The 21180-nt window shown below is 34.9% G+C and overlaps 2 protein-coding genes across 3 annotated transcripts; both read left to right on the top strand.

The window, feature by feature from the left end:
* Positions 1 to 2055: 2055 nt before the first annotated feature.
* Positions 2056 to 7574, top strand: LOC110021585 (probable LRR receptor-like serine/threonine-protein kinase At2g23950; the record flags this gene model as incomplete). 2 transcript variants are annotated; one of them, XM_020720152.1, is given in 11 exon segments in its annotated part: positions 2056 to 2326; positions 2429 to 2561; positions 2647 to 2718; positions 2800 to 2943; positions 3101 to 3172; positions 3251 to 3310; positions 3385 to 3488; positions 3600 to 3734; positions 3930 to 4292; positions 5614 to 5990; positions 7149 to 7574. In XM_020720152.1, coding segments are annotated over 11 exon segments (2085 nt in total), but the record flags the coding sequence as incomplete, so codon positions are not given.
* A 3277-nt stretch (positions 7575 to 10851) lies between these two features.
* On the top strand, positions 10852 to 20074 carry LOC110021596 (autophagy-related protein 18b). The gene is made up of 11 exons (XM_020720162.1): positions 10852 to 10979; positions 11078 to 11151; positions 11807 to 11880; positions 12721 to 12830; positions 13211 to 13302; positions 14915 to 15027; positions 16332 to 16451; positions 17011 to 17156; positions 17272 to 17385; positions 18802 to 18861; positions 19590 to 20074. Exons 1-11 carry the CDS (start codon positions 10924 to 10926, stop codon positions 19711 to 19713), a joined length of 1083 nt encoding a protein of 360 aa, XP_020575821.1. The 5' UTR covers positions 10852 to 10923; the 3' UTR covers positions 19714 to 20074.
* The last annotated feature ends 1106 nt before the right edge of the window (positions 20075 to 21180 follow it).

Genomic DNA, 21180 nt, shown 5'->3' with positions numbered 1-21180 from the left:
CTAGACCTCAACCAAAAGTGAGGTCAACAGGGACTGGAAAATTGAAGAGTTTGCCGCCTTTGGAACGCACCCACAGCGACAAGGGAAGGCCTCGACAGAGGAATCCGCAAATGGACTAGTGTGAGCGAATGAAATCCACATGGCTAAAATCATCCTGACATTCTTCGGCGGAGGTAGAGGGTTGCCCCGTCTGTTTAGCTTAAAAAGACTTAGGTCGGTTGAGGTATTTTTCTCCACCTCTTACACTCGTATTATTGCATTGAAAGCTCTTTGTATGATTGCTCTCTTCTTTTGGTAATTGAGGGTATTACCATAATCGATCTCTTCCTTCTGTAATTGTACATAAAGGCCTCCTATAAATAGAAGGCTCGAGGATGAACAAAAAAACCCAAGGTCTGAGGACATTTTCCCCGCCTTCTCGATTGTTAATTCCCTGGCATTTTTCCTCTGTCTCAACTCCTTCTCCCGTCTCTAACTCTCGAGGCATGTATTTCCAAAGTACAATTCAATATTCAAAAGCTGTAATAATCAAAGTAGAAATATATTCAAGAGTTAGAGAAATGATTTTTTAAACTATCTAATAAGTTATAATGAACTCACATTTATAAAATGATTTTGGAGTTATGGTTTTAGTAATATTATAAGGACATGCTTCAAAATGAGTTAAATGACTTAAAGTCTACAGTGCTCATTTTAACTTAATGTCTCTATGAATGATGGTTAAAATCACTTTTTATCATCTATGCTAGTTCATTTAGATGTTATATATTCTTTGGTCATGCTCATCAATATTCTCACAAATTAAATAAGGTTAATAATTTTTTATATTTATTTAACATTAAACTAAATAACTATAACAAATTAAAATTTAGTGCATCTTTTTTATTTTATATTTTAAAATAACTTCAGCCAAAAAAAAAAAAAAAATCTTTAGAATATCTTGGTGATATTGAATATTATAATGAAGCTTTAACAGACATAATGATTAACTGATATTATTCTATAAGAAAATGAATGAATCGTAAGTTGCTTTTTATTTAACAGGTTATAGGGGGCATTTATTTAAATGGCACTTAATTCTTACATATTTAAATTTCCAACACTTAGGCTGTAATATTGACATACATAACACCCAAATCTTTAATGTCCAACACTTCACTACCATCAGCTTTCTTATAAGTGAAATTCACATTTTCATACATAGATTTACAACACCTAAATGTCACATTTTGGATGTGAGAAAGTAGTCCAACAATGGTTGATGTTCAATTGTGAAAGTCTAATAGTGATGATAGTGGCACCCGGGCAGTTGTGATTCGATAGCAATGACAATTAGACATTTGTGGCCCAACGATGTCGAAGGTGGTGATTGAGCAACTGTGTTCCGACAATAGAGACATCTTGACGGTGGTGGTACTGTGTCGACCACAATGATGAATATTTAACGTATCAGGTTAAAAATAATAATTTTCAATCACAAAAAAATTTAAAAAACAAATATGAAAATAATTTTCAAAATAAAATTATGTTAGTAATCTAAAACATAAAGCAGTCACTAAACTATGTAAAATAGACCCTTAAAGATTATTTTTTTGATCTGATGATACAATAATCATCACAAAAGCTTTGTGCATCATATATGTAAATATCTCAAAAAATTATAGGAATCAATAATCTATAATTTAGCTTTAAATTAGATATATTTATAGCCCTTTCTTTACTAAGCCTCTTTGCCCAGCCAACCTAGAATATATCCTTTCTCTTTTTCTCTCTCTTTTGTTTTCCCCATCTTTTTTTCCCCACCACTCTCTCTGCTTTCTCTCCCCCATTCCTGCCCAAGCCAATGGCGTGAGTGTGGGCACGCCTCTTCAGTGAGTACTTTCTTCTCTCACCAACCTCTCTCTCTCTCTCTCTCCCTCTCTCCGACTTTCACTCTTTCTCTCTCCACTTCCTCCCCACCCTGTCTCGAATTCTGAGGGACCTGACACCAGAATCAGTTCCTTGATTTCGAATTCCTCTGTACAATGCCATGCATCATCAACATCCTCCATAAACCCCATCGCCATCATCACGGCCGTTCCCATGCTGCCATGCATGCCATGGCGAAATCTCCATCTGCCATCATTGCTTTTCCTTCTCTCTCTCCACCCCTTGCTTCAGTTTGGTTTCTTTTGCCTCCAATATAACAAAAGCTTCAGTCTTGGAACCCTTGCAACTGTTAGCACGATGGCTTCTTCTCGTAACCCTACCAGACTTCTTGTCTTCTTCTTCTTCCTCCTCTCCTGCCCCACGCTCTCCCTCTCCGCTGAGCCTCTTAATATGGAAGGTGGCGATTCTTTCTTTTGATACTGAAGTCCTGCTTCAACACCATTCCTAATTTCTCTTTTACAGGATTTTGTTCTTTGTTCTTTGTTTTTTGTGTCTCCAGTGCAAGCACTTATTGCCATGAGAAATCTCCTCAATGACCCCTATGGGACATTAAGCAAATGGGATGAAACCTCTGTCGATCCCTGCAGCTGGTCTATGATCACTTGCTCTTCAGAGAACCGCGTCATTGGCCTGTAAATTCTCTCTCTCTCACTCTATCTTCTCTGATTTCCCCTCCATATTCCTTCGTCTCCTCGCTAAAATGTCTACAAATTGCAGAGGAGCGCCAAGCCAGAGCCTTTCAGGAACTCTGTCTCCGGCCATTGGAAACCTCACTAACCTGCAGCAAATGTGAGAATTCGTCTCCAATTTTCTACAATCAGATTGGCGTTTTCTGCCATTTGAGCTTATATTTCCATCCGTGTAATGTAGATTGTTGCAGAACAACAATATAACAGGGGAGATCCCATCAGCGATAGGCCATCTTCCGAAGCTTCAGACCATGGACCTCTCGAGCAACCACTTCTCCGGCATCATACCAGATTCATTCGGTCGCCTTACAAGCCTTCGCTATCTGTGAGTGATCTTCCATCATTGACGTTTACTTTAATCCTCGGAAACCTAAAAAGCCAGGAGACAACATATAACTGCAATTTTGGGCTTTCTTCTGCTTTAATCAGAGATTAAAAGCTCTTTAATTCTCTCTCTTCTTCTTTCTCTGCTGATCCCGCAGGAGACTCAACAACAACAGCTTGACTGGCGCTTTTCCTTCATCTCTCTCAAAACTCCCTCAACTATCATTCCTGTACAATTTTCACTCCTGCCTCACTTATGCGCCTCTCTGTTCTATTGTAGAAGATGACATCCGCCGCTTTCCTTGCAGGGATTTCTCTTACAACAATCTAAGCGGCCCAGTTCCTTCTTCCCCCGCGAGAACATTCAAGTGAGATTTCCTCCATTTCTGATCATTACGTCGAGGTTACATCATCTTCTAATACTTGTTTCTCTATTTCATAGTGTGGTCGGTAATCCTCTGATATGCGGCGGCGGCCATTTGGCGGCGGATTGCTATGGGACGATGGCGCCTGTTTCTCTTCCATTCCTTCTCGAATCAAACCGCAGTAATTTCTATTTTCTTGTTGATCTTCTGTCCTTTTTGCGGATAGAATCTCGAGGAAGATTGTAAGTTCTCGTTTTAAAAATGGAATTTTGTTTTTTTTTTGTTGAAGGAGAACTGAAGACAGAGAAGCTCGCTATCGTTGTTGGCTCCGGCGTTGGTGCTGCCGTCGCTCTCCTACTTTTTTTCTTTGCCCTTTTGTTCTGGAGGCGGAGGCGGCTCCGGCGGCGTTACCTCTTCACTCTCAATGGTGGGTTGACAGCATGTTCTATAATATATATAATAATAATAATAGAAACATTAATTAATTTTTCATGTATCATATTTCCAGAATTGTGTGTTATGTATGTAAATGCTGTTTTTTTTTTCTTTGAAACATTTTTTATTTATTAACATAACAACTTACTCATCCTTTTACGTCAACTTCAATTTCCATACTGCACAGAGATGGAACAGAACGCTGCTGCCGAGGCGGCGGTGGTGGCCGGAATCGGTAACTTACGGCGGTTCAGGCTACGGGAGCTCCAGGCGGCGACCGATAACTTCAGCGCAAAGAACATACTCGGTAAAGGGGGATTCGGTAACGTGTACCGCGGACGCCTCGATGACGGCACGTTGGTCGCGGTCAAGCGGCTGAGAGACGGCGGTGGTGCCGCCGGTGAGGCGCAGTTCAAAACGGAGGTAGAAATGATAAGCCTTGCCGTTCACCGTAATCTGCTCCGCCTCATTGGATATTGCGCCGCCGCCGGCGAGCGGCTCCTCGTTTATCCTTTCATGTCGAACGGCTCCGTCGCCGTTAGACTTCGAGGTACGCCATGTGTTCCTGCGGTGTAGCCTAAGGATAAATACTAAAAAATTGTCACGCGGGTGTGGTGTGGGGCACACCGTAGCTTGACAGTTTCAGATCGGTGGAGTGGGATTGCTATTTTGTTCTTACACGACCTACGTGGCTTTTGTCGTAATTTATCCGTTAAAAAGTATTTTTTTTAATATTTTAATAATATTTACGCAATCATCTTTCATTTTTATATTATTAATGCGTTTCTTAAAATAAGTTAAATTAAGCATGAATTTTAGTATTGTTGAATCCTGATTCAGTAATGTGTTTCTTAAAATTAGTTAAATTTAGAGAACACAATAATTTTCCACCATATTTTTATTTAGGCATTTTTAGATATAGAGGTCCCCAAATTCTATAATTTACAAGTTCTCAAACCTTTAATTTACTCTCCTTGAACTCCGACTGTCTCTCAATTGGAAGGTGCTAGCTCCAAGAGTTGAATGCCTTTTGTTCTCGTGGATCGAATTGAACACTGGTAGAGCGTGCTCAACCGGCCCACTGGTCAGACCAGAGTATCGAGCTTGATCAAGATTTCTGAATCTCTTTTAGAGATGATTGAGGGATTCTTGAAGGATTGAGAGGCAATGAAGATTAAGAGCCAGCTGAAGAAGCTGTTATTGAATTGCTAAGGGAGGCTGGTGACTCAATGGATTCGGAAAGCTCGGAGCTTGTCATTTTGGAAAGCATAAACAAACTGAACAACAAATGTCAAGGAGAAGAAACGAAGGCGACGGAATTGGTGAATTTGAACTAGGAGTCGACGATGAATGAGAAGCAGGGTTACTTGCATGTTTCGAACAACAAAAGCTTAATGGCACTAACATTGTCTCCTTCTAGCTTTTGAGCGGGGCTGCTGAAGAAGGATTGTGTGATTGCGTCAAAGGATCGAAGCTTTATATCGCTGATAAGATCGGGTATTGGGATTATAGCAATCCAAGGATGGAGAAGATGAGAAGAATGCATTTGACTCTTGGAGCAGCAGTGCGGTACCTTTCTTCTAACACCATTCTATCGAGAGACAGACGGAGACCGTGAGGAGTAAATCAAATGTTTGGGTGCCTTTATCTATAGATTACAGAGTTTGGAGAATTCAATATATAAAAACCCCTTTTATTTATCTCATTAGTTATGAGAAAATTGCCTTTATGTAATTTCTAGTGGAATTATGGCAACACCACAAATTTCTATAATTTCCTCTCTTTCAGCTAAAAAATCACGTTTTTTAAAATATGCTTTTAATTAACCGTGTAGTCATCGTCCCCCGTTGCCAACCCTAAACTATTTGCAGGCAAGCCTCCACTAGACTGGACGGCAAGAAAGCGCATCGCCGTCGGAGCCGCTCGAGGCCTCACGTATCTTCACGAGCAATGCGATCCAAAGATCATTCACCGCGACGTGAAGGCGGCCAACGTCCTCCTAGACGACGCTGTCGTCGGGGACTTCGGTCTCGCTAAATTGCTCGACCATTCGGATTCTCACGTCACCACCGCCGTCCGCGGTACCGTCGGCCATATTGCGCCGGAGTATCTCTCGACGGGACAGTCCTCCGACAAAACTGATGTCTTCGGATTCGGTATTCTACTACTGGATCTCATCTCCGGCCGGCGGTCACTGGACTTCGCGGGCCGTTCTTCTCCACCGCAGAAGGCCTCTCTCCTCGATTGGGTATGAAAGTGTTTCTGTTATGGTCATTAAATTTATTTGGTTGCTTGCAGCATCATATTACATGAAAAAAAAAAAATTCACAAAAAAAAAAAAAAATGAAATTTAATGCATGGATCAATGGTGAAACTCAAAGGGGCTGTTTTGCAACGGCGTTAAGTTTGGATTTACAGCGGATTTAAGCGGAATTCTGCTAGACAGTCATTTTGAACAGTTAAATTCCAGGATGCCGCAAAGCTGCGATTTTCTAGATTTACAGGCAAACAGTTTTATTGGATTTATAACAGATTTAGCATATCTTGTAAATCCATTGAACTGTTTGGTATTTCACGCCTGTTATCGAGCTTTGCCTCAAATCCGAAATGCACGAAGTTAAATTCACTGATTAGCAGGATTTACTAATTCTGGAATTAACAGTGAAATTCGAATTTATCACATCCCAAAATTTATTTTGTCCAAAATGAACATTTTAAATATATGGAGATCTTTTGTTCAAAGTGATTGTGATATAGATGAGGATGTTATTAGTAGAATTTAAGTTGGTTGGTTGAAGTGGAGGAATACATCAAGTCTATTGTGTGATAGAAGAGTATCTCTTAGATTGAAAGCAAAATTTTATAAATGATGGTGAGACCTGCAATACTCTATGATGCAGAATGCTGGCCTTTAAAAGAGAAGCATATAACAAAGTGTTTTTGAGATGAGAATGCTTAGATGGATGAGTAGTTTGAGACTTTAGAGTTAATAAGAAATGAATATATATGTGATAGGATTAATGTAGCTCCAGTGGTAGAGAAGGTTAGAAAGACTTGTCTTAGATGGTTTGGTCACATTAAATGTAGATGTTCAGATTCGACTTATGTTAAAAAGGCAGACGTAGACTTAAAAAGAATTGAGCATATTATATAAAAAATGATCTTAATTTATTAGAATTAACTGAAAATATAACACTCAATGTGATGCAATGGAGAAAAAGGATTCATGTATCCAACCCCACTTAGTGGGATGAAGGCTTGTTATTGTTCGCGATCGTATGACAACATTCTACTTTAATTCTGCCAATATTGGACCATAAAGTTGTTTCCAAGACAGCCCTAAAAGCCCCTTCAAAATATTGATTTTTATATTCATGGAGGAAAAATTGTTTCATTTATTCCGCAGGTGAGGAAGGTCCAACAGGAGAGAAGGCTGGACTTGCTTCTTGACAGAGACCTCGGCAACAGCTTCCATCGGGTCGAGGCGATGGAGCTGGTTCAGGTGGCCTTGCTGTGCACCCAACACCTCCCTGGCCAGCGGCCGAAGATGTCGGAAGTTCTGAGAATGCTCGAAGGCGACGGGCTAGCGGAAAAATGGGAGGCTTCCAACAGGCAGAAGCAGGATCCTGATGCAAAGCATGGCGTTCAAGGCTTGAGTAACTGCATGCTGTTTGTGGTGGATGGAGAAGATAACTATGGAGATATTGATGTTACGTCTGTGGATGATGTTGATGAGATGGAGTTATCAGGTCCAAGGTAGTGAGGAATCTTTAGATTGAAGATATAAATTTTATATTTATAGGTTTAAGTAGAGGGGTTTGAGCATATAGATTGAAGGGAGAATTGGTGTGTTTGCTTCTTTTTTTTTTTCTTTTAATTTTGGACAATTATGTAAGGAATAGGTTTTAGAAATTGGGCAAAGGTCTATAAAACATTGTCATATATTTACTTTTGCATCTATGTTATAGGATGGAACGATTTGGTTTTGGATAATGTTGACATGGGTTTTTTAGGATAGTTTTTAAATGTTGGCTTATGTTTAATTTCTATTGCATTTATTATGTTAACTCCACATAAATGTCTTAATTTTGATTTTTTTTCTTCACAATGAATGTATTCGTGGGTTTTAAATGAGAAATTTACATATAGTGCACAATATGTGTGTAAATATGAAAGTTTAGGTTTGATGTATATAAATTCAAAAGAATTGGGTGCCAAATATTTAGTGATTTTTTTTCCCTGATTAAAGATTATTAACTTTTTAAAAAAGGTAAAATATGAATAAATCTAAATTTGTAATATTAATTTAGTCTATAATTAAAAAACATTCAGTATCTTGGAAGAAGCTGTCTCCTTTTAAATGAGTTTTACTTTGAGTAGGAAGGGAGGAGTGAAAAAAGAATGGAGCTCGGTTCTTGTTTCAATAGAAAGGGAGTGAGAGTGGGCTCCGCTGCAGAATTTATTAGTTTTATAGCTTTCTCGATTCCTAAGAAGATTGTTATCTTTCGCCGAATTAGGCTTAACAAAAATGTGTACTATAATCGAAAAGAAGGTGCACTTTCGTGCCAATCGTTCAGAACAATGCAGTATTGAATTGTCCAGAGAAGTATTCAAAATGATTCTTCAAGATCATGTTATAAATCCAAAACAATTCCCTTTTTAAATTGAGAATTCTCTGGTAATATAACATAACAACGAGTTATAGAATTTCATCCAATTTAGCAAAAAAATAAAAAACAAAAAACAAATAGTAATAAAGAATAGAGTGGAAGTATAATGTAGATTGAAAATGTGCCATGCTAATCCTGAGAAGATCTAATAGCCAGAGGAGAAGAGTATAATGAAAGAGGGTTTACCAACAAAAGACTATGAGGCACACTTGTCCAATTGAGTGAAGATACCCGAGCCAAAGCCAACAATGTCATCAAGCCACTAAAGATGATCAAATGATCTTATTCTAAGTCATTTAGTCAAAAAGGAGATAAAGAGGCATTTAAGCAAACAATCACTAAGAAGTAGACCCGAGAGAAGATCTTGCCGCTCGGCTTCTCCAATCATATCGTGGTTGTCTTGAATCTCCCCCATCTATTATCAAAGGTCAAGAGCCAGACTAACTCGATTAACCGAACCAGATCAACCAACTCAAACCTAATCAAGCTCAACCGATCGACAAAACCAATTGAACTTAGCAGACCAAACCATTCCTACAGACCCCCAAGGCCAAACGAGCTCAACCGACCAAGCTAATGAACAACAAAACAACAAACTCAAATATGTAGAATACCAAGAATATCCTGTACAACTCACAATAAAGCAGAAAGAAAAAGTTGAAGGATCACCTGTTAGATATCATCGGGAGTGAGTTGATCGAGGAAGAGAGTAGTGCCCCAGAGAGGAAGGGCGAGCACCTAAAGACCAAAGTGCTCCATAGGCCTTGAAAAGAGAAGACGACTCATAATATTTTAATAGTGTTGGGTCGGCATCGATGTATTGACGTTGACGGGGGCATATTGAGACAACAAAACAACCTTAGAATGCATTCTCTCAGCAAGTCTTTGAGGTCAGGCCCCCAAAAATGTTCAAAACCCTGGCAATAGAGTCTTAATACAGAGCACCTTGTCGAGTTTGTTCTAAATATTTAAAAAAATAATTCAAGCTCATTCAATTACTTAATTAAATGAACCGTAAACGAGTTCTAATTGAGCTAAAACACGAGTAGATTTTTGAATGCTTCTATAGCTCGACTTTGCTATCAAGGCATGTTACACCCCTTGCTTTATCTATCTCTAGCACATTGAAGTCGTCGTGTCCCACCCTTCACCATGAAGATCTTGGAATCATCCATTGTAACCTCCCACTCCCCTGTGCAAACATCGAACTTGTCCCCATCTCGTCTGAAGGTTCCATTCTCTCTTGACATTTCACTCGTAGAAATCTTTAGCTCAACTTCATATAGAGCCTTCTCATTCATGTATCTATGTGACTTTTATATTTATGCATTCACTTTTTTAAGTTGAGTTAGCACGAAATATTCTTAATAAGAGAGTATGAATAAGCAAAGAAATGACAACTTTAGGTAAATTATCAGTATTCTTTTATATTTTCTTACATTTAAAAATAATTTTTTTAGCTTGTTATTTACAAAATTATTATTGTTCAATGAAAGCTTTTCATAATTTGGGGATTGATACTAATTTGAGAGAAAGATAATTCATATTTGATGATAAATAATAATTTATTTTAAAAATAGTTGATAGTGTACATTTATTCTAAAAAATGACTAATAATATGCTTTCATTTTAAAAATGAGTGATGACCTAATGACTCTCTTGTATCTTATATTGAGAAAAAAAAATATTTGATTTGATTTTCAAATAAATGGTTATTCAATATTCTAATAAAAAAATGTAAAATAAATTGAAAATTTTATAATGATTTTTAAGTCATCAATGGTAATAAAATACAAGATTTTATTTTGAATTATTCACATATTTTTTTTTTAAAAATTTATATAAATAATAAGTATGACTGCCAATATATATCTATACAGTGATAATTTCAGTCAACTCCAAATATTGATATTTATAAATTAATTTTTATGTGATTTTTTTGAACTATCGAAGCGATGCATTTAAGAGTGTTATGATCAAATAATTGAGAATTTCATAAAAATGAAAAATTGAGCTTTGAATTTTACCATGAATTTTGATATTTGAGGGATAATTTGAAAAATCAATTACACTAAAAATTATTTTATACGGACGACGTATGCAAAAATGTATATGCCGTCTGATCTTTACCGTCGATCTGATCAAAAAATATATTTTGGTGGTTCTCATTTTTTTAATTTTTTAAGAGCCTACCAAAATATATTTTTTGATCAGGTAGGCTCTTAAAAAATTAAAAAAATGAGAACCACCAAAATATATTTTTTTTACTGATGAGCGGTAGAGATAGTACGGAGTTGTAGTATGAAATAATTTTTACAATGGCAGAGCGGTGAGTTATAAATAACAAGTTTCCCGAAATACGGAGTATGTCCGTATGTTCTACATGTAATTGCGCACAGAGGGGGGGGGGGGGGGAGGGAGGGAGACAGCGCCCATATTTCCCTATTTAAATCGACCCTAATCTCCTCCCTTATAACTACGGCAATCATAGTTTTCGACATTCAATCTCCGATGGCCAACTCCTCCGCCACCCCGATTCTCTGCGCTTCCTTCAACCAAGATAACAGGTTGCTTTCCCAATTAGGGTTGGGGCTTCGTATCCCCCTTCGTAACTGACCATTTGCATGATTTTGCTGACTAATTTGAGTTCTCCGTGCATCTCCAGTTGTTTTGCGATTGGCACAAAGAATGGGTTCAGGCTTTTCGATGCGCGGAGCGGAAGACTACGCTACGAGAGAGGTGAGCTCCCTCAGCCTCTGCTTCCTTCTTTCTCGCTTTTATAAATTGTTTGGTAAAGATTGGTGTTTGTGCGAAGAATTGTAATTTAACAGAACTAGAATCAAAATGGTGAAGTTATGATGCAGGCTCACTAAATTTATCGAATGAATAGGCCGAGTATTCAACAACCACGCGGCTCAATTATTTATTTGTTTTTTTTTTAATTGCGAATGGGTTAGACCTTCAAGAGAATTTTGATTCGCCAATCCTGCAATTAGGTTTATCTGATAACTGGTAAGAGCTTTGATTTTTGTGCAAGTAAATGAAACTGATGGCCGGTGAGATGATTTTTTTTTCTTCAAACCTTATACCTGCTCTTCGAGAACGAGCTGATTTCGTAGGATAGCTAGCTATCCTATTTTTTCTCTCATGATTTTATAAGGTGTATAAATATGAATGTAAGGATTTTGTTTTCTATCTCATAAAATGAACAGTTTAAAATGATTTTACATTGATTATGGTGCTGTATGGATTCACAAATTCTCTATTGTATTAATGCCTGATTGAATGCCACTTGATTTGTCGATGTGAAGTTCTGATTTTTATTATTATTATAAGGAATTCTAGTTTCTTTCTTGAATAAGAATAACATTCTCAAATATAAGTGTTATGACAGTTATTGGAGCATTTAGCATTGTTGAAATGCTGTTCAGCACAAGCCTTATTGCTATAGTTGGAGCAGGGGAACAGGTTTATTTCTCTCCCTCCTTTTTCTTCGCCTATCTTTTCCCACAGCCCCTTCTTCATCCAACACTTAGAAGCTGTTTGGTAACAGATTTAGCTGCTTTATAAATCCTGCAAATCCAGATTTACTAAATCCTGTCCACAGAAGGATTAAGCAAATCCAGGATTTAAGTCAAAACTAAGAAGAAAACTATGAAGAAACTGGATTTATGAAATCCAGGATTTAAAAGTGCAGTTTTGCTGTTTGGCAAAATTTTAAATCCGTTATTAGACAGCCCTTTAGTGGGGAAAAAATTTGCATGCGATAGACGTACGCAGCGCTGTGTACGATATTGGGGTTATACCGAGGGTATAAGGGGGGTACATTCGCGGTATAACCCCTTGTAACATCCCTGTAACCTTATGTAACCTACCTGTAACCTAAAATAAGTTTCGCGCTTCTGTTATCACATATTAAAAATTTATTAGTAGGTTACAGATAAGTTACAGAAGATTACATGGAGGTTATAAGGGGTTATACCGCGGATATAACCCCCTTGTACCCCCGGTATAACCTCAATATCGTACGCAGCGCTACGTGCGTCTATCGCACCCAAATTTTTTCCCTTTAGTAGGAACATTTGAAGGATGAACTTTTATTAGGCGGATATCAAGTAGCTGGGATAAGGCTATTGATAATAATGATATCAAAATAATCTTAGCACTCCCTTTTCCTATTCTGACCCTTTGTACATTTCTCTTTATTAAGCCAACTATTCTTTGATCCCTATCACCCCCTTTATTCTATTCTTATGGAGATCTGTTAAGCTGCATAAAATTAATATCATTTTAACTTTTCTTAAACAGCCATCATTATCTCCTCGTCGTCTTTGTCTCTTCAACTTTGTCACTGGCAGTGCGCTCCGAGAACTGAATTTTTTGACCTCAATCCTAGCAGTTCGTATAAATAGGAAAAGGTATGTTTGTATTATTGTTTTTCTTTTTTAATTTGATTTGCTAGAAATTATTCGTATGATTCATGCAAATTAGGATCTAAATCATAGGTATTTCTTAATTTTCATTCGCATACATATTTTATGGTTTTCATACCTATTTTGTAATTTTATATTCAACAAAGCTTTTGACAGTAACGCATACAGTTTTGGTTTATATTCACAGTTCATTCGATTGTAAGGAAGTTTTAGTTGAGCAGCAAATTTAAGTTCCAAAAAACAAAAAAATAAAAATATTAATCCACATTTAGTTTTAAAACTTACTGTGATATGCAGTATTGATAAATGCTCAATATAATATAAAATTTCTGCTGCTTGAATCATTTTTAGTCACATCTCTGCAGACTTATTGTTGTGTTGCAGGAAAAGACATATATTTATGATGTTAACAGCCTTGCTATCCTCGATACAATTGATACCGTGTCGAACAGTAAAGGTTGGGATGACATTTAACTTTTCTTCTTTATTATTACTATTTTTTTTTTGAAAAGCTTTATTGCGACTTTCCATTGTTATCAAGGGCTAATCCTTTCTTTTGATTCAATCAAATGCTTCTACTGTGAAATGTTTTAATCATAAGGACTGTTCTTAAGATGATCGAAAAGAGCCGAGGATCAGCCCGCAAACTTTCTTCTTTGTTGTTTAAATAGAGCAAATTTATATAACTAATATGTTATTTACATATATATCTTTTTAAGCAAGATCCATTCAATAGGAATAGATTTTTTGTCACGAAGGAGTTTGAACATTCTACCATTAAATATGAGCTCAAATGTTTAGCTAGTTCATACTGACTGCTAAACATGTGTTTTTTTAATTTGTCATTAGCTTTTTTTCCAATCCACTATTGTGTTTAGTACTTGTAGAACCCATACTTTTAGGTTATTATTGTCTATGACTATCATTAAATTTCACTTGTTTATGGGCGCCCCTCGTAGTATCTTTTGTTTAGATATTTATTGAATATTCTAGGTTAGAATTTGGAGGTGAACCTTCATGCAATTATTGATTGAACAAAACTACCATCAAGTTCATGATTTGTTGAAGGCCTAACAAAAAGACAGAATCCAATTCATGAAAAATAATACTATAACCACACAAAATTCGTATGAAACAAGCTATTTATTCAAAACAACTAGTTACGAACTTTGATGAAGGCATAATGAAATGATAGAATCCAAGTCATGAAAAAATTCTTATGGACTACGCTAAATTCTAGCTTGAAAGTTGAGCATTATGGATGTTACACACATAATTGAAAATGTAAAATATGTAAAAAAGGTCACATTGATCTAAATGTCTAAATATAATCTCACTTTGAACCAATGATAAAAAATGTGAAAGATTAAAAAAAAAAAAACAGAGGGGAGAAGTGAGTTGACTTTAATATAAGGAACATGAATCAACACAAATAAGTGTGATAATAAGAACAAATATAAATGGAACAACTAATAAGATGAGCTCAAAGATGTTGATCGTAGTGGGAGTCATTCAAAATCTTGTTTATGCACGTAATAAATCACACTAATGCGTTTGTAAAATCAAAGGTATCAACAAATGAATTTCACAATCAATGCAGTGGAGCACGGTGAACATTGTAGATGTCGAGGTGATGCCTCATAAATTACAGTTAAGGCGATGCCTCATAAATATTGTCAATGTCGAGGCGAACATTGTCGATGTTGAGTTAGACATTTAATTTTTTGTTTTTTTATGGGCTGATATCAAGTGTGCAAAATTAGTACTGCAATGGACAATCCAATTGACAAGATAAATGATGTAGTGATTTTATGGGATTGGAGTACCAAACAAATGAAGTTTTTTGAGCATGACTCTTGCGAAAGATTCAGTTGTATATTTTTAAAATTTCTATTCACAATTTGTTATATTGGCATTTTAATGTTCTGTATATTTTAGAGGCTGTTTTATGCCTGCTAGACTACTAAATCAAGTTTATAATCAGGAATGATGTATTTATTTTGAGAATTCCAGTTCTGAAACAGTCTTGATTCTTTGAATCCTATATAGTTCTAACAGTGCAATTGCAGGACTCTCTGCATTTGCTCCAAATTCAGAAGCATGTTATTTAGCTCTTCCTGCAAGCACGACCAAAGGATCTGCTCTAGTATACAATACGTTGGAGCTTCAATCTCTTTGCCAGGTAATAGATGCATTTTGTAACCTTTTTTTCTACAAAATATAATCTCTACCATTTCACAATTATCTTTTGATTAATGATACTAATTTTAATTTCATCGGAAAGTTAGTCATATCACTGAGAGAAATTGTACGTTATGGAAAAGGTTATTGTTGATTCACGTTATGGAAAATATTATTGTTGATTCTTGGAGAAAACCTGCATAAAATAAGTTGGTTGAGGAAGGAACTTCTATTGAATGGTTACGGACGCCTAAATGAAGTTTCTTTTATGAAATTGTATGACCTTTTGATGCACTTTAAGGTTGGAATGAAGTTATTTGCCGAAAACATTTTTTATGGACATTCTTCCAATGAAAGAAGTTTAAACCCTTCTTTCATAGTAGTTGTTGCAGCAATTTAAAATTTTCTGGGTTGATTGTGATTCTCCTTTCTACAGCTGTTAAGTGAGATTAGTTTGAAGGACGTGTGCTTATTTTGAGATCTATCATAGATATAAACATGTTTAAGAGAATGATAATTCCTTTTTCACTTATTTTGATTGTGAAAATCTAATTATCTTGTTTGAGGGCTTTAATTGTTCGTAGACTTTCAAACCAATAACTGATTTCTAATTACATTCAAGCTAATAATGAATTCCAATAAATTCATCATTATTTTAAAGATATTTTTAAACTTCAAAATATAACCTTGGCAGCCTTCATACTGCCAATCAACTCGTTTTCAGTGTTACTTTCCCCGCTGATATGCTATCGGTTTTTTAGAAGATAATTTGTATTGCTTTTGAGTGAGGTAACCATAAACGACTAATTGCATGCTTTTAAAGGTATAAAATATAAGGGTGAGTTGCTTGTACCTGAATTATAGAATCCACTACATGTTGGTCTTTTTAGGACATCATTAAAACTACACTTAAGTTTCTGGCATTAATGGTGGAGCAACATTATGCCAACCCTCATACAAAATCATGTCAAATGCAGCACTATAACAGATAGAGAGACACTATTTTGAAATATTTACCTGAGGTGCTCTAATCAAAGTCTTTTGTAAATGGAAATGGAACAAATTATAGACTTTAGTACAAGCAATTACTAATTTTATGTGAATAACGAAGGAGCATTTGATATGCAATTATGACCTGTGGAATAGAGGAACATTCTACTTACAGATTGAAGTTTATTCATCTGGCAGTTATATATCTTAAAATTCAGGATACGGCAACTAATTTACTCAAATTTTGAATATGAATCAACTTTTACACATTCATTTCGTTTTCATTATTTTTATTTTGTCCAATATTTTTCACAGATTGATGCTCATCGTTCCCCTTTAGCTGCAATTGCATTCTCTTTAAATGGCATGTATCTGGCAACTGCTTCCGAGCAGGGAACAATAATCAGAGTGCATCTAGTGTCACAAGCAACTAAGGTGAATAGAAGGTTTTTGTTCATTGAATACAAATTAGGCACAAGTAGGGGTGTAATTGTGTTAAGTCGAGCTCGAACCACCATCAGCTTGAGCTTGAGCTTGATTAATTAATCGAATTCGAGCTCGATGTTAATTCTACAAGTTTGAGCCGGCTCACGTACCGGCTTGTTTATTGTGAAAGAGAGAAAATAATATTATCTCAAACTAGTGTTATAATAAAATGACAAATAGAAAAAAAAAAAAGATAATAAGAAATAACTTGATATAAAATATAAAAAAAAAATATTTTTTAATATTTTATTATTTAAATATAAAGACTTCAAGTTTAATATATTTTATATTATTTAATTTCTTGAATGAGTCAACTCACGAGCTAATGAGTTGAGTCGGACTAGCTTGAGTTTGTCTTGTTAGCTCGTCAAGCTTAGTTCACGAGTCACTTATCGTGCCAAGCCCGAGCAGACTAATGAGTCGGCTTGGCTCAGTTACACCCCTAGGCATAACTATGAAGTTTGTTAAAATTTGGGGCTCTTAACCCTTGCTATTATTAACAATGTAGTCATATAGCTTGCGTAGAGGGTCATATCCGTCAACCATCTACTCATTATCATTTGGACCATCCGTGGACTTGCCAGATGTTCTTGTGGCTACAAACTTATCTGGATCTTTGCATGCATTTTCTCTTGGGCCTATTATTGAGCTAAGGTTTGGAATGAATTTAGAAAATATAACTGGTCTCAAGTAAACTTTTCTTCGTTATTATCTGTTAAAGTAACTGGTTTGTAAATATTGGACTGTGTATTGTTTTTCATGGTTACAGAAACAGAAGGCCAAATAAACTGCTTGGATCAATGATCCCTGAACCAATCAATGATGCTTTAGAGTCATCCTATCACCATGTTCTTCATAATGTTTCTGTTGCAGGAGTCAAAAGGTGAAGTTGAATATGTTATACTAAATATTTTATACACCCTCTTCTTGATGCAGGTTCACTCAGGATTAAGGTATTGCAACTGAATGATAAGTAATGTGCTTTTATGCAAAGAAAAATTGAGGATTTATGAATAATAAGTTATCAATCAATCAAAAAACTCTCTTTCTTTAATGAAAACAGATGATAATAGTCCTTCAGTTCAATTGATAATGGAATGATTGTAAATTTCCAAGAATTTCAACAAGTGTTTAAAAACAAATAAAAACAATGAACAATTGAATTACTTTTCTCTAAATCTTTTTTTAATGTCCTTTTTTTTGCCTAATATTAGGAGCAATAAATTAGCCAATAACAAATTATATAGAAAAAATAAACAAGAAATGGAACTGCCAACTAAAGAAAATTAGTCCCATGCTATTGCAGGGGGTTACTTTCCCAGAATTAGTTAATCACACTTGTAAGACACTTGAAAGGAATCACACATCCAACTTGATAAGATTGAAATTGGGAAGAGAAATTTCTTTTGAGCCAAAATTTATGAATTACATGCCTTAGATCGCTAATTATTAAATCTTCTTAGCTTAAGTTAGTAGATGAGGTTGTTGTAGGATCAATTTCAAGCTAAAGTTATTTCACCTAGATACCCTAATTTCAATTTGATTTCTGCAATTATGCCATGTAGCAAATAAGTTCAAATTTTAAAATGTGATGGTAACAGTCAACATAGCACTAATTAGGTACTTCAAAAAAAGAATTGTAAAGGAGAAATCAAGAATCACGAAAGTGCACCGGATGTAAGTGCGAGAGACCTGCAACAGGTTATTTTTGTGGGGAAGAGAGTACCCTTATTCTAATGAAAGTATGATGAATAATAAGGTAATTGTAAAAGAGAAATCAAGTATCACCAAAGCGAACACCAAAATTTGTCAGTCGGGTTAAGTATCTACTTTAATGACTAAATATATGTAAAATAATTTACTAAGGTTCAAAATAAGATACATGAAGATTTATACTTCGTAAAAAATTAGAGTTGTATACAAAACTATGAGTTTATCTAGCTAACAGAAAATGTGGTTACATACTGCATGTGCTCTGAACTTCTTCCTTAAAGAAGTTGAATAAATCTACATGCAAGCACTCTAAATACTTTTTTTTTAATCTTGGATGTTACCCTAGTTTTCTATTCCTCCTCTCATTGTTTTTTCTTGCAGAATACTATAAAAGTGAGGATTACATGGCCTTATTTAGTGAACTGTTTACCTTGTAGTCTTAATAATCAACCACCGTTGAAGATTCTCTTTAGTTTTCATTATAAACTTTTACAATAATCATAATTTCTATGCTTGAATAATTCCCATACCCCTCGTCATTGCTCAGTGATGCTATGCTATTTACATCAAATTTCTTGTGTTCCAGCTATGTAACGGTATCAAACACAGACAAGGTTCAAAGCACCTCCACAAATTCTATCATACGGTTAGTAATTTATGAACAGTTTACTTTTTTTATCGTTTTCCAAAGTTAATTATTTCACATAATGATGTTTCATGATTATTCTACATTATTTGCAACCTTTTTCTGTCTATTTCCATCATATTCCTGAATCCAATTTGGAGCAAACGCAGATTTAAATTTTTTAATCGAAATGTGTCAATCTTAACCTCCGAGGGTATGCTTTAGCTGATATTGTGCACGGTTGGAATTTCATGGCGTTTCATGCATTCATATTGCTTATAAGCACATTAATGAACTTCATGTAGCCTTTCTGGCTGCATGCAGGTATAATGTGACTAAAATTCCAGGGCGAACTGACTTTCAGTTCACGGTGGGCATTTCGCCCATCTTGAAATTAAATTTTCTTTTAATATTTTAAGGCTTTTCTATTTTATGAATTTAGCCCTTCTATAAGTTTATTTCCCAATACTAATGAAAAAAATCTATTTCCTCGTTTCCCATTGAAGTTTTTTACACAACAGTATCAATAAACAAATGCAAAACAGTTTGAAAAATTTGTAATCATCATTTAAATCATGGATCTTAGTGAAATATAAGACTGATTTGAATTATGCATCTCTTTTTTTAATATTAATTTAAGTAATAAGTTTGTCAACTCTAAAAAAAGAGGCTGATTTCGCCCCTAATTCCATCATTACATTCTAAGTCATGTTGCAACCATGATTGATCCTCTATGCCAACCATCGCAGGTCAAGTGTTTACATCATCACAGGCGACGGACACTTCTATAACTACACCTTAAACATCACAAGTTCAAATAAATTATCATGGAGCTTACAATCTGAATTCAATCTGATGGATACACTTTTATAAGATTTGAGCTGATTTGGATTCTAGAGAGGAATTGTTACTTCTCCACTACAGTGATTTATTCTTATGCAGCCTTATTGTCAGTTCTACCATATAAGATATAGCAGAAATATTCTGTACATATTTCCCAAGCACATACTTAGACGAGCTGCAATCATATTCAGCTTACAGGCAAAACCTCTTGACACCCATAAATGTTGACAGTTATATAATTGTGTAATAACATATGATGTATCAAAAATGTGTACAGTCTACTTGGGTTAATGGCTCAGTTCTTTAAGGCCTAACACATATAGGTGTGTGCGTCGGTTAAAAAAAAAAAATTGTATAAAATCATATTATTATTGAAACATTTGTTTTATGATATATATGCTTTATGTGGTTATTGACTTGTTTGCAAGCGATATGAAATGATGTGTGCAATGCCACAATATTTATATATGATAATACTTCATATATTACTTGGAATGTGAATGTGAATGCAACTAAAAAAAGCATGTCTAATTATTCCTTTTTTTTTTAGGACATTGTTTTGATTAGTTATAAATCTGTTATATTGGATGATTAGATTCATGTTTCATTTGTCGTACTCCAAAGAGTAAGGTAAGCTTTATATTGCATGGGGTATGATGGATGGTGATGTCTGCGAAGTTGATTAGAGGAATTGGATCAAAAGGTATAAAATAGCTTTTATTTATGATGGACGGACACTTTAAATATGTGTATTTTTAAGATTGAAGTTTTAAGGAATTATTCTTTTTTTTTTATATATAAAAATTAAATTTATCTTGATATAATATAAGATATTGTTTAATTTTTTTTATATAATATACACTAAATAATATTTTTAAATTCTTGAATTTTTTAAGGTTCATGCTAGGAAGTTTCTTATTATATCTTTTTTTTGTTGTTAAATTCCTATTTATTTAATTTTATTCTTTTTTATTATTTATATTAAGAAGATGTACATACATACCGCTCAATTCTTATGTATATACATATCTAACACTTAAGCTTTAATTTTTTATATATATGACACCTTATATATGTATGAAAAGATCTGTTTCACTTTTTAAAAATTACAATAGAGATATTTTTGAGATGATATGAAAGATTTGGGTGATATAAAAGTAGAAAAATCAAGTTTGGGTGCTAGATATGTAAATACATAGGAATTGGATGTTATGTATGCACATGATACTTTTACATGTCCAATGTTTTTAGAAATAGAAGTGTCATGTGTCAATATCCCCATGTTCATTTATGTGCATCACAGTTTTTAAATAGTTATAAGTATATAACATTTTAAAAGTGGTAAGATATACAACAATAACAACAACAACAAAGTCTTAATCCCACTACGTGGGGTCGGCTACATGAATCCTTTTTTCTCCATTGCATCCTATTTAGTGTCATATTTTCATTTAGTTCTAGTAAATTAAGATCATTTTTAATACAATAAGCCCAAGT

The sequence above is a fragment of the Phalaenopsis equestris genome, unplaced genomic scaffold (assembly GCF_001263595.1).
Source record: "Phalaenopsis equestris unplaced genomic scaffold, ASM126359v1 Scaffold000002, whole genome shotgun sequence".
Lineage (NCBI taxonomy): Eukaryota > Viridiplantae > Streptophyta > Magnoliopsida > Asparagales > Orchidaceae > Phalaenopsis > Phalaenopsis equestris.
This window is presented reverse-complemented; position numbering and strand designations above follow the sequence as displayed.

Excerpts from the sequence above, each read along its gene's own strand:
- LOC110021596 (XM_020720162.1), top strand. The coding sequence starts at position 10,924 with ATGGCCAACTCCTCCGCCACCCCGATTCTCTGCGCTTCCTTCAACCAA. Across the intron at positions 11,881-12,720 it reads TAGTTGGAGCAGGGGAACAG|CCATCATTATCTCCTCGTCG; the intron begins GTTTATTTCTCT and ends TTTCTTAAACAG. Across the intron at positions 12,831-13,210 it reads GTTCGTATAAATAGGAAAAG|ACTTATTGTTGTGTTGCAGG; the intron begins GTATGTTTGTAT and ends ACATCTCTGCAG.